This window comes from Sapajus apella, unplaced genomic scaffold (assembly GCF_009761245.1).
Source record: "Sapajus apella isolate SASKATOON/1434 unplaced genomic scaffold, GSC_monkey_1.0 scaffold20, whole genome shotgun sequence".
Taxonomy (NCBI): Eukaryota; Metazoa; Chordata; class Mammalia; order Primates; family Cebidae; genus Sapajus; species Sapajus apella.
The window spans coordinates 3,522,145-3,535,741 of NW_022436960.1; the positions used below are offsets into that span (position 1 = coordinate 3,522,145).

The 13,597-nt window shown below is 43.5% G+C and overlaps 1 protein-coding gene across 14 annotated transcripts in view; it reads right to left on the reverse strand.

Moving 5' to 3' along the window:
• EML1 (EMAP like 1) overlaps positions 1-13,597 on the reverse strand; it is a 205,113-nt gene that overhangs the window by 22,432 nt on the left and 169,084 nt on the right. For all 14 annotated transcript variants that reach the window (XM_032287432.1, XM_032287438.1, XM_032287440.1 and 11 more), the window contains 6 exons: positions 9,779-9,874; positions 8,017-8,151; positions 6,769-6,868; positions 5,495-5,649; positions 2,125-2,250; positions 1,721-1,852 (listed from right to left, as the gene is read on the reverse strand). In XM_032287432.1, coding sequence (XP_032143323.1) covers positions 1,721-1,852; positions 2,125-2,250; positions 5,495-5,649; positions 6,769-6,868; positions 8,017-8,151; positions 9,779-9,874 — 744 coding nt within the window. The remainder of the gene's footprint in view (positions 1-1,720; positions 1,853-2,124; positions 2,251-5,494; positions 5,650-6,768; positions 6,869-8,016; positions 8,152-9,778; positions 9,875-13,597) is intronic.

Here is a 13,597-nt window from a genome sequence, read left to right on the forward strand (position 1 = left end):
CACAGCTCTGGGCATATTTGAGAAATGGCAGGTAGGTCAGTGGGCTTACAGCACAGAGTGTATGACACTAGTAATGTCACCACCAAGGTAAGGATTTGATCACTAGGAAATAAGAACACTTTGAATGGTTCTTGTCCTGTCAATAAAAAGAGTGACATGATTGAATGTGTGTTTTAGATAGAAGGGTACCTGGCAGGAGTGTTTAGGATGAAGCAGGAGGAGATTAAAGAATATCAGAAAAAAAGTAGCAATGGGGCTGAAAAAGGAGGCACTGAGATACTACTGGATAATCTAAAAAAACCAAGAGAAAGAAACTTGATACACGATTCCATTATTTCAATGCATTCTTTCTACAGTAGCAGCTGTAATTAAGCTCAGAGCTGCCACTAACATACAAACAGAAATCATGTTCACTTGAAGCTTTACCATTTACAAAGCACTTCTGTCTATGTCATTCATCTGGGCCTCGTAACAATTTTGAGATGTGGACACTGAGTTACAGATGTCGGAAGTCACCGGGCCAGTAGGCAGAGGAGCTAAGACTTCATTGCAGTTCTCGGGCTTCCAGTTTAGAGCTCTGACCCTTATGTTAGGCTAAGTGATTAACAGGCTGGTAAAGGAGCTGTCGTTGCCTTCAGCCCTCCTGGACCACCAGGGCACAGGTAGAACACAGAACACTGTTTCCTTTAGCTCCTGCCTGCCATTATGGCCCATACCTGCTGAGTGGCAGTGCCTGCCCCTTGGGCCCTTCCACCTCGTAACTCAGCTGGCCCTAGCACCCTTTCTGTGAAAATGATGGGAAGGAGAGCCGAAACTTCGACCTAGCACCTGGGACATGCCAATGGCTCTGTGGGGGATGAAAGGATGATGTGTGTGGTTTACAGAGGGGCTATTTCCTCTGTGCAATGGGTTTGCACAGATCATGAGGGCACAGGCAACAGAGAATGAGCTTTTGGTTCACTGCAGTGCAATGCAGTGGAAAGAACAAGAGTTTAGGAGTCAGACTGAGCTAGGTCCTAACACTGGCTCCGTCACTCACTAACTTAGTGACCGTGGCAAGTTATTTTAACATCTCTATGCCTCAACTTCCTAATCAATAAAATCAAAGTTAAAAAAAACCTCTTCAACCTGCAGAGCTGCTACAAGGATTAAGGAAAATACACGCACCGTGCTTGGCACGCACAGTCAGTGCTCAAGAAATACATGTGGGGAAAGGGTATTTCAACACTCTCACAGGTCATCAGAGTTTCTTTTGCAAAGTTCACAAAGACTTTCAAACAAAAAGTTTACTTTACCATCAAAGTCAAAATGTAGAGATATATTCAATCATGTGTTTAGTACAGCTTGTAAATTCCCAAAGGGTACCCAGTAAACAGAACGCAGGCTCATAACAAGTACTTCCCAGTTCTTAAGGTGGGTGAGAGAGACTGTACTCAGAAAATCTGACAATGAACTTGAAAAGAACAACTTGTTTTCAGAAAATTTCAACAGTAAACTTCAAACTTACATGGCTGAGACCACTTGAGGCAATGGTGAAAGTAACACTGTTAAATGCAATGTTAAATGCAATTGCAAGGTTAAGGCAATTCTAAATAGGTAAATTAAATGACATTTGCTTTGGGACAGTTTTATATCACTGTTGATTTCATGCAAAAAAATAAATGAACATGTTTCAGATGAATTTCTGTAAGAACAATGGAAATGTAATGTACATGTTTACCTCTATTATTTTGTCCCAGACAGGACGGTGACCCACAGCGTCCCAGAGAGTAGCATGCTTGTCATGCCCGCAGGTCAAGAACTGAGGTTTTGAGGCATGGATGGCCAGTCCCCAGAGCTCATCAGTGTGACCCTACAAAAAACCAAGACAAACAGAAGCTCTCTGAGCTACTGCAGTCCGCACTCGGGAGCTGTAAGGGATGGTGAACTGTGGCTTCATGCTGACTTCATAACTGCCCCCAACATTTTCTCTCCTCCCATCTTAGGGCAGCAACTGAAACTCTGAGGTGGAGAAAATTATCGTAGCATAAAACACAGTAATGAGCACTTCTTCGTAATGCTTGATTAGAGTCTGAGATAATGCAAAGTGAGAGTGTTTGCTGGGCCTGCTGAGTGGGATCGTACCTGAGTAATGGGTGTAAAGTCCCCTGACAGAGTGCCCTGCAGGACAAAGTTTCGAGTTGTGCCAATCAAGATCACATCGCCTTTGCCCTCGGCCACTGTCCGTATTGGACCAAACTGTTCTGGAATCTGCATTGAAAAGCCATATGAAAAGAAAAGATATACCATTTCATTCAATTGTTAGCTCATTCATTCATTTATCATAATGATAGTCTCTATAACAGTTTTATATATATCTATGTATATACATATAATGTACATTCAAATATATATGTTGTATATGCATATATACATATATATGAAGAGTTTCAGATAGATAGATACCACAGCCAGTGGGCGCGGTGGCTCACACCTGTAATCCCAGCACTTTGGGAGGCTGAGGTGGGTGGATCACCTGAGGTCAGGAGTTGGAGACCAGCCTGGCCAACATGATGAAACCCCATCTCTACTAAAAATACAAAAATTAGGCGGGCATGGTGGTGGGCAGCTGTAATCCCAGCTACTCGGGAGGCTAAGGCAGGAGAATCACTTGAACCCAGGAGGCGGAGGTTGCAGTGGGCTGAGATTGCGCCACTGCACTCCAGCCTGGGCGACAAGATCGAAACTCCATCTCAAAAAAAAAGGATACCACAGCCAACTATTGAGTGAGTGATCAAAAGCCTAAGCCTTACTTTTAAACTACAAACATTTTATATCTCTTAGAAGCATCGGCAAGAGTAAGGTTGTTCAGAAAAAGCATTTTCCTAGACAAAATTTAAAAATAAGGAATTCTACATGTTAGTTTTCTCTTTACTTTTTACAACTTCTGATAGCAATAGTAGATACAATTTGGAAAGTAAAGAATAATATAGGCCAGGCGTGGTGGCTCACACCTGTAATCCCAGCACTTTGGGGGGCTGAGGCAGGTGAATTGCATGAGCCTGGGTGGTCCAGACTAGCCTGGGTAACATAGCAAGACCCCATTTCTAAAAAAAATACAAAAAAAAAAAAAGCGGGGCATGGTGGTGCATGCCTGTAGTCCTAGCTACTCAGGAGGATGAGGTGGGAGAATCACTTGAGCCTGGGAGGTAGAGGCTGCAGATGACACCACTGCATCACACCACTGCACTCCAGCCTGGGTGACAGGGCCAGACTGTCTCAAAGAAAAAAAAAAAAGAATAATATAACACTGCCATAATACAACTTAAAATGGTAAATTCTTTGGCAATGTCACTCTGTTCAGTTTAAAAATCAACATAGATATATGGAATAATTTATGTTAAGAGATAGAATTGCACAACACACCCATTAAGAACAATTTGCCATGATGAAGAAGCAAAGTCCTTGCACTATAAAACAACAAACACCACAGCTTGACCCTGGGGGCTGCCGTTAGGCTCTCCCATTCCAGGGTAAGCAGCAGCCTCCCCTCACTCACACTCTCCAGTGTGGCTTGTTAGCACAGATTTGAGACAAGTTGATGATGGCCCACGCTAATGAGGAGGTATCAGATACTAACAAATAGTGAATCACTTTTATGAAATTAGATGGGGCTTTGGAGCTTTCTTTGCAGTTATAATATGATATAGGCATGTCTATGACTCTAGCAATTCACAATCTGTTCAACCAAATGCTGGTCAAATCTTTTTTTTTTTTTTTTCAATGCTGGTCAAATCTTATTATTAAAAATGTTCTCACAACAGAATCTTCATGTAAGGGGAAGTGATTTCCAAACCTCAGATGAAGAACTTCCTTTATTAAGGGAAATAATCAACAGAACCAAATTTTCACACTGCCAGAGGATAGTGCCATGTTGTTCTCTGATGTAAAATATAAGTGTTTTGTGTGTATCTGGGTTCAAAGTCCTACAATCTGTCCATTCGAAGCTAGGGATGAAAAGCATCACCTTGGACATGTACGGTGGCTCACGCCTGTAATCCCAGTACTTTGGGAGGATGAGGCGGGTGGATCAAGAGGTCGGGAGATCGAGAACATCCTGGCTAACACGGTGAAACCCAGTATCTACTAAAAATACAAAAAAATCAGCTGGGTGTGGTGGCACGTGCCTGTGGTCCCAGCTACTCAAGAGGACAAGGCAGGAGAATCGCCTGAACCTGGGAGGTGGAGACTGCAATGAGCCAAGATTATGCCACTGCACTTCAGCCTGGGCGACAGAGTGAGACTCTGTCTCAAAAAAAAAAAAAAAAAAATCACCCTTCAGAATGAGGCCAATTTTGCAGTGTCTGCTCATGATTTCCTGAAACCTAGGGGAGAAAATTCACTGAGTGGGAAGAAGTAATATTAACTGTCTTGCCTCTGGTGCCAGGAATGTAGGGCTGCCAAGTAGGTAATGGGGAGGTACCCTGGGTAGCAAAATGAATCACAGACCTAGGGAGCATGTTCACAGCCCTAGGGAGCATGTTGAGTGCCGTGTACAAAGTAGATACTCAACAAATATTAGTTTACTCAATGCAATAATGTCTCCAAAATAACGATAGAAATGAAAAGTTAAAGGAGGTGGCTGGGCACAGTGGCTCACATCTGTAATCCCAGAACTTTAGGAGGCTGAAGTAGGGAGATCACAAGGTCAAGAGATCGAGACCATCCTGGCCAACATGGTGAAACCCCATCTCTACTAAAAATACAAAAATTAGCCGGGCATGGTGGCAGGCGCCTGCAGTCCCAGCTATTCAGGAGGCTGAGGCAGGAGAATTGCTTGAACCTGGGAGGCGGAGGTTGGACTGAGCTGAGATTGCGCCACTGCACTCTAGCGTGGGTGACAGAGTGAGGCTCTGCCTAAAAAAAAAAAAAAAAAAAGTTAAGCTTGGTGGCTCACACCTGTAATCCAGCACTTTGGGAAGCTGAGGTGGGAGGATCGCTTGAGCTCAGGAGTTCCAGACCAGCCTGGGCAACATGGCGAAACCTCATCTCTACAAAAAGTACAAAAATTAGCCAGGTGTGGTGGTGTGTGCGCCAGCTCCTTGGGAGGCTGAGGTGGGAGGGTCGCTTGAGCCCAGGAGGCAGAGGTTGCACTGAGCTGTGATCGCACTACTACACTCAGCCTGGGTGACAGAGCTAGACTCTGTTCTCAAAAAAAAAGAAAAAGAAAAAGTTAAAAGAGAAGATAGATTTTTATAATATACAAAATGTGGTTAATAGTCCCTTGGAAAATTGAGAATAAAAATATTTTAAATATAAAGTGTGTTACAATCTCAAGTTTTATAAAACGAATTCTATTTTATTAGCTGTATTTAACCTGCCTCCAGGATTTTAACACACTGCTTCCATATAATGTACAGTTTTCAAAACTGTAAGCTACAGATTTCAAACTAATAAAAAAAGAATAATAGTTTAAGGTTAAAAACAAATTTCAGCAGTAGCCTTGCTGACTTACCTCAGTTTTACGAAGTCTTTGATAGTTTCCGCTCCAAGAAATGAGCTTTCGGTCTTTCCCGCCTCCGGACACCAGTGTGCCATCTCTTAACATACAAAGTGCAAAAATGCCACCCTCGTGGGCCCCTTGAACCGCATAGCTTATTCGATTCGTGCCTAAACACACCAATAAACCATCATTAGCACATTGTCAAAAGGCTGCCTGCCCATTTTCTAATCTCATCTGACTTTGGTTTTTAAAGGCAATATTTTCAGTGAGCACATCATGGCAATATGAATCTATGAAGATCCAATTTCTAGACATTCACAGAGCACCAGACAAGCAGGAAAGGTGTTACTTTAGAATGAAGGAAAATATGCAAACACTGCATTGTATGGTTGAAGCACCATGCGGCTGAGAAAGTGGGCTGTGAGTTTAGATCCCAGCTCTCTAGTGAGCTGTTTCTCTGGACAAGTGTCTTAGTTACTCTGTACTCAGTTCCCTCTTGGTGGAATGGGGCTGCTGCTCACCCTGCAAGATCTATCTAAGGATTAAATGAACTGTGGATAAGACACGTAGTGCCAAGAGCAGCAGGGATACAGGGAATGTTACCATATGCTTCTGAAATTGCATTTACAGGTCCGTCTCCACCTTCAGCCCCAACTACTCAAACTCTAAGATCCTTGACGACAGGGATGGTGGATTTTCCCTTTTTCCCTGTCCCTGCATAAGTGCTCATAAACGCTCACTGGCCTTAACTGGACACATGCTTTCTGAGTGATGAATCTCCCTTAGTAAACTGTTTGCTCAAGGACAGCAGGGGATTTGGGTCTGACTCAGTGGTATGTTCACAGTGTCTAGCACATAATTAGCTTTCAATAAATGTCTACCAAATGCTATATAAATCAGAATAGTTATTTAAATATTTTATAGACCTATAAGCAGTCATTAATTTCATCACTATAATCTGTCAGTAGATTATATATTAATTTCATCATTATAATCTGTCAGTAGATTTCCTAATCAACCTATTCAATTCCATCATAATATCCTGGGCTTAAAGAGCCCTTCAGAATGCTATAAGGTCAGTAACTCTCACTATTCTACACCTTTCCTCTGTTCTAGTTTTCTGGTTTCAAGTTACACGTGTACATGTGTATATGTATGTCTCTGTAACCTGAAAGTTAATCCTACTCCTATACATTGTATTAACAGACAATTCTTAAAGCACTCATGCTGAGCTCTTACTCACAACATACCGCAAACCGCTGGCTTTGGGAACAATCACTTGTTACCTTTTCCCCAAACTAAGATGTTGCCACTTGAATCTCCAGTAATGGTGTCACCGTTTTCAGAGAAAGTCACACAGAGGACAAACTTTGGCTTTTCTTGTTTCTGTGGAATATAGTTAAAAAAAATTATAGATATAAAATTATATATATAATATATAGGTTAGTAATATATATAATATATAATTTTAATATATATTAAAAATTAGTAATATATATAATATATAATCCATAAAACCTATATAAATATATGTAATTATAGATATAATTATATGTATATAAATATATAAATACACATATATATATATACAATTAATTATATAATTATATCAGCATTACAACTAGATACATATTTATATATTTCTATACATATATTACTATTAATTTCATCATTATAATCTGTCAGTAGATTTCCTAATCAATCTATTTAATTCCATCATAATATCTTGGGCTTAAAAAGCCTTATATACATGTATTATATACATATCTTTTATGTATATAATTATATGTATATTTTATCCATGCAACCTATATATATATTCCAGACAACCTTTCATTTGTACTAATAACATCTAGATTCACAGTGGTCTCAAGCTGGAGAGTATCAGCTTCTGTAACTACCCTGCACACCTTGCATTTCCATTTACTATTACATAACTTCTGCTGCGAGATTAACTGCTCTAAGACAAAGCGATTTCTAGCAACTCCAAGTGGCTGGGGAATCATAAAGCTGCAGACAGCTCAAGCGGAGGAGGGTACTGGCCGGGGAGAAGGGTGGGCTATGTTGTCAGCCTAAAGGGCAGGGCCTGAGCACCAGAATAAAGGTGTCCTTGAAACGAGCCTCAGGGTGGTGGCGCAGATGGACCCCTGGGAAGAGGTGCTGTTCCCTGGTGCTCTTGCAGCCCCGCAACGTCCACACAAAAGGCACAGGGAGTCTCTGTCGTCCTTTACCGAGCCAGGTTGCCCGCCTTCCGACGCCTTCATCATCTGATGCTCTCTGCAGCCAGCGCCACCCCGCTGTGGGAGGCTCGGTGCTCCCTGGGTCTGCATTCTTTCCCTGCCCTCCCCCCAGGCATGCTCTGTCCTTTTCTTCACTTCATTACCAGTGTCATCCACCAGATTCAATGCGCTCCCCAACTATGTGAGAGATCCTGAGGGATCGTGTTGATTACCACAGCCCCCAGACAGACACCTCTAGCCAACTGCTTATACCACTCGGAGAAAGACAAAGCAAAAAGCATAATTTAACTTCACCTCGAATAATCCTTGCTTCTTATTCAGGGAGCTTCCTTCTAGTGTCCAAAAGTAGAGATGTGACTTTCCACAGGTGACTATGATGTTGGTGTCCGTGGGGTGGAAATCCGCAGCGAACACAGCTTCATTAGAGCACTATAGGAAAAACAGGGGACTCAGATGCCTCACATCTCTTAAGATGCATAAGAGGCACGTAGGAAAATAAGTCAAATCTGAGTCACAAATAAATAACAAATTCAAGCCAAGCAGGATGCCTCTTGACTACTTCCCCCATTGAATCCATCTGGCTAGAAACATCAAGTCGATGCTGGTGTGGGCCCTAATGCCTCCTCCTAGTCTGTCTCTCCCACTGGACAATGAGCCCTTGAGGACAAGGAGCACACGTGAGTCCTCTGTCTATGCCAGGGCCTCTCCAGGGTCAGGCATGGAGCAGGCATGCAGCATGCTTTGCTGAGGAGGGAGTTAGAGCACAGGGACTGCAGAACTGCAAGTGTTTGCTCTCACCTGCCAGTCATGGGTTCCCAGAATGGCTTCAGGACAGAATCGCCACAAATGGTAAAATGCAGATCTCTAGGCCTCACCCCCATATTTAGTGAATGCAATCTCCAGGGAGGGCCCAGGAATGGATTTCACAAAGGTCCATTGTTCCTGGCTGACTCTGGCTGCCTGTTTCCCCAGGGAGTCCCTCCTGGTTCTGCCTCCTGGGACACTGCCTGCGGCTCAGTGACCCGGCCTGGGGTCCTGTGGAGTAGGCCTAACTCTCCCGGTGTCACCTCCACCACCCTCAGCTCATATCCTAAATTCTAAGACCCGCACCTTGGTCTCCTGGATTGGGCTCTGATCACTGCTTCTATTTAATAATGCAGTTACACATTCTTGAGCCTGGATAATAACCTGCCTCTGATGCCTTCTAACCTAGCAACATAGCCAGAAGCATTTAAACACCCGCCCAGAATAATCAGAAGGCAAGGCTGGGGCATGAACACAGGTGTCAGGGAACATGCCTGGTTAGAATACAAGGTCTGCCCCTAGACATGCAGAAGAGAAAGTTAGGTGAGTAAGGTTATCTAACGGTAATAAAGGCAAAGATGAGAAATCTGAATTCAATTCTATAAAAATAGGGATCCAATAGAAAACAGAAATAGGAAAACATCAGAAAGTCAAGGCAAGGGAATGTGACATATTGTGCAAAATGGATTAGAAGCGGTCAAAGAAGTCCCAAGGGGCCCCTTGCAGGAGGAATCCCATTGGGAAGGATTTGGGGTTCAGATGGGGGCTCCTGCTGGTCTTTCCTGAGTCTGTTCCACTTTGGAGGAGCCCCTGTGCTGGTGGCCCCTGTCTGTACCTGCCCTTCCCGCAGCTGCAGGGGCTCGGGCAGCGAGCGCACCTCACATCTAAGCACACCTCCAGGAGTCCATGCGCCGTGCGAGCACACAGCAGGCACTTGGGATGTGTCAATCAAATGAAAGAACTAGCCAGCAAACACATGACTGGATGGATTAATAGGGTAGTGGTTATGAAATGAGAAAGAAAACAATCTTACAGACATGGTAAAAAGAAAAAAACCTAACAGGACCTGGGGTTAAAGTCCCAGGAGGGGCCAAAGGATTCTAAGGTGAAGGCATCATATGCAAGGGCTGGGGTGGGAATGGGCCCTGGAGCCCGCTGAAAGGGGCCTATAGCTATGCCAGGGCAACTCTGGAAATTAATTAATTAATTAATGAAAACATTAATGCAGCCTGGAAAAGGCTTGGAGCATGACCTTCACATCGGCCAGTTTTTCTTCTTTCTGCCAGTCCCATACAGAGAGCACGTGGTCATTGGAGTCATCCACAGCACAGAGATTGGTTCCTCCATTCTGAAAAGAAAGTTATTCACAGGAAGACTACATCTGAGAATAAAGTGGGTTGAACATGATTAAAAATGAACAACACATTTTATTTTTAATAAACAGTCTGCTACATTGTAGTTAAAGAATGTTAACTACATTGACTAATGCTTTTGAGACCTGCTTTCTTTCTTTCTTTTTTTTCTGGAGACAGGGTTTTGCTCTGTCACCCAGGTCAGAGTGCAGTGGTGCAATCATGGCTTTCTGCGGCCTGGATCTCACAGTCTCAAGCAATCCTCCTACCCCAGCCTCCTCTGTAGCTGGGACCATGGGTGTGTACCGCCACTCCCAGCTAATTATTATTATTATTATTTGTAGAGATGGGATCTCCCTATGTTGCCCAGGCTGGTCACAAACTCCTGGACTCAAGCAATCCTCCTAGTTCAGACTCCTAATGTGCTGGTTAGGAAATGTGAGTCACTGTGCCTGGCTGAGCCACTGTACCTGGCCAAGACATGCTTTCTTGGCCAGACAGAAGGAGCAGGTAAATGACGGGTAATGAAGAAACAGAGGAAGGGAGGGACCAAGGGGTGTCTCTTCACCACTGGGTTTCATGAAAACAAGGGCCCCTCCTAGAGCAGACAATGCCCAAAGCAGGTACAGCACAGGGGCTGTTACCAGCTGTGAGCTTGGCCACTGTGGGGCCGCACAGGACTCAGCACTGGGGGTGTGAGTGCACAGGAGCATGGGGGTATCTTCAGGTGAACACGTGCACATGTGTATGAATATGGATTTTTGAAGTGCTTTAAAAGAGTGTCTGCTGAACCAGCACATCCTGAGGAAGGCTGGAAGACCACAAGGCCCTGTCCAAATCCTGCTTGTGTCGAGGTTTCCTGCCAGCCACGTTGGGATTGTCAGAGGCATTAGAGTCAGAGCAACACCATAGTGAATGGGGGCTGGGTAAAAATAAGGTTGAGACCTACTGGGCTGCATTCCCTGATGGTCAGGCAATCGAGGTCATAGAACGAGATAGGAGGTTGGCACAAGACACAGGTTATAAAGACTTTGCTGAAAAAACAGCCTGCAGTAAAGAAGCCGGTTAAATCCCACCAAAACCAAGATGGCGGCAAGAGTGACCTCTGGTTGTCTTCACTGCTACACTCCCACCAGCACCATGACAGTTTATAAATGCCATGGCAACATCAGGAAGTTACCCTATATGCTCTAAAAAGGGGAGGCATGAATAATCCACCCCTTGTTTAGCATATCATTAAGAAATAACCATAAAAATAGGCAGCCAGCTGCCCTTGGGATGCTCTGTGTATGGAGTAGCCAAAATCAGCCAGTTGGTGTGTACAGATGATTTTTCTTTTATTCCTTTACTTTTCTAACAAACTTGCTCTCACATAATGGACTTGCCTAGAATTCTTTTTTGCATGAGATCCAAGAACCCTTTCTGGGAGTCCCTATGGGGACCCCTTTCTGGTAACATTTTTCTGGTGACCATGAAGCGAAGATACTGAGGAAACCTCCAACCCAAAGGCTGCCCTTGGCAAGTGGTGGGGTCCGGTGACATGTTCCTGGCGACCACAGAAGGGACAATACTGAGAAAACCTCCCATCCAAAGGCTAACTTTGAGTAAGTGGTGGGGTCTGGTAACACCTTTCTGGTGAATCCCAAAGGGATGATACTGAAGAGACCCACGAACCAAAGAAAAATCGTCATCTGTACACACTAACTGGCTGATTTTGGGTAAGTGGGGTGCATATACTGGGGAAAAGGATGGGATTGGGTTAGAGGCCCAATTTAAGAGTCTCTCCTAAGACAGAGTGGGTGAAAGGCCCCTCTTAATAAAAGGTGAGAACGCTTGACAGATTTTGGGTTTGAGGCCCAACTTAGGAAGGTTAGAGTCTGTCCTAAGATTTAGGGGGTTAGAGGCCCCTGTCAGTAAAGTTCCTTTCAGCTAAGAACAGGTTTGGCATTATTACATGTTAACTGCTATTCTTTTTGGATGAATCTGCGTTGCACTCTTTGCTGATGGCTAAGTGACAGAATTAGGCATGTACAAGATCATGGGACATGGGGAATTTTTTGTCCTCAAAAAGGGAAACTTAAGAGCTGATGGGACTCCTGGCAAAGATCCCTTCATTATCAACAAGCAGCCACCTGAACTTTTTAGTGTCGCTGCAGTGGGCAGGACTTTCCGTGGCCTCCCTGAGCTCTCCACCTTCCCTGCCCTGCCAGAGGCAATGCTCTTCCCTCTCTCCTTTCCCTTTCTGTTTTCTATTACTCAGGGTCACCATCTTGCCCAGAGGCCGTAAGTTGAAACTCCTGGTTGGAGGCTGGATTAACAATGATGGGGCCAATCAGGGGCATGTTTGAGCCTTGCCAGTTTGATATTGGGTGCTAAGCTGAATGGCTAATGTCTACGTTTTGTCATATATATTTTGCTCTGGCCAGGATGGAAAAAGATAGTTTTCCTTTATGATGCATCTTGGCCCCCAGTGCTGTGGTGCAGCCAGCCGGGTCACTAGGGCTGCTCAGGGAAAGGGAACCCAGAAGCCTGGCATGCCAGCAAAAAGATAAGAATGTCTTACAGTCAGGCTTCTGGTCTTTCTCTCTCTCCCTCTCTCTGTGCAAACTGGCTGAATGAATGGTAAAAATCACTGTTTATCTCCTGCAAAGTTTTGATTAACAGGAAAAAAGGATTTGTGAGGCTAATCTTAAGCTGTAGAGAAGCTGTTGTACTGTGTGTTATAAATTTGTCTTTCTATATCATTCTGTCATAGAGAGGCATACCATAGGATAGGATGTGGGCCTAGGACTCTTATAAGCCCACTGTTCAAGACAGCACAGCAAACTGGTCAGTTATAAATTTTGCTACAAGTACCTGAAAAAACACTAGATAAAGTTTCTCTCTTATCTTCTTTCATGTCCTTGGGAGCTCGGCCTTGTAACCACGTGGCAGTACTTTATCTTGGTCTCTGCTATCACAATGGTAGCCTGGAATCAGTGTTCAATTCCAAGCTTAGGGAATGAGGCCTGTATTTCCCGTCTGTGTATTTATACGTATTATGTGTGTAATGTTTGATTAACTGGTGTAATAAGAGCTTAAATCAAATATTTTGTCAGAAAAGTAAAAAGTGTAATGCCTTTCAGTTTACATGACTTAAGTAATTTTTGGGAAATAAAAACAGTTTTACATATAAAGTGAATACAGAAAGTGAAATCTGTTTTTGGTAATTGATTATAAGAAGGCATGGAAATGTGGGTTTTTTTGGCCTAGATTAAAAGGTTAAATGATTGTTTTAAATTAGATAGGCTAAAGCTGAAGGTTTAAGCAAGCTGTTGAAGGTTTGTGAAAAATTAACCTGGTAAAAGAAATTCTGTGTGAACATACTGGCTAAAGTTAAAGGGGTATTATTCAGTTTTTCTGTAAATTAAATGTTGGAATAAAAGCACAACAGATTTTTCTTGGAGCAAGGATCTGCTTTTTAACAAAAATTGTAAGGGGTTAATAAAAGGTTTATAAAAATCTTGCCTTATGGTCATACTAAGTAAAACTGAATAGATTGGCCAGGTGTGGTGGCTCATGCCTGTAATTGCAGCACTTTGGGAGGCTGAGGTAGGTGGATCACTTGAGGTCAGGAGTTTGAGACCAGCCTGGCCAACATAGTGAAATCCATCTCTGCCAAAAATTCAAAAGAATAGCCAGGTGTGGTGGTGTGCACCTGTAATCCCAGCTCCTCAGGA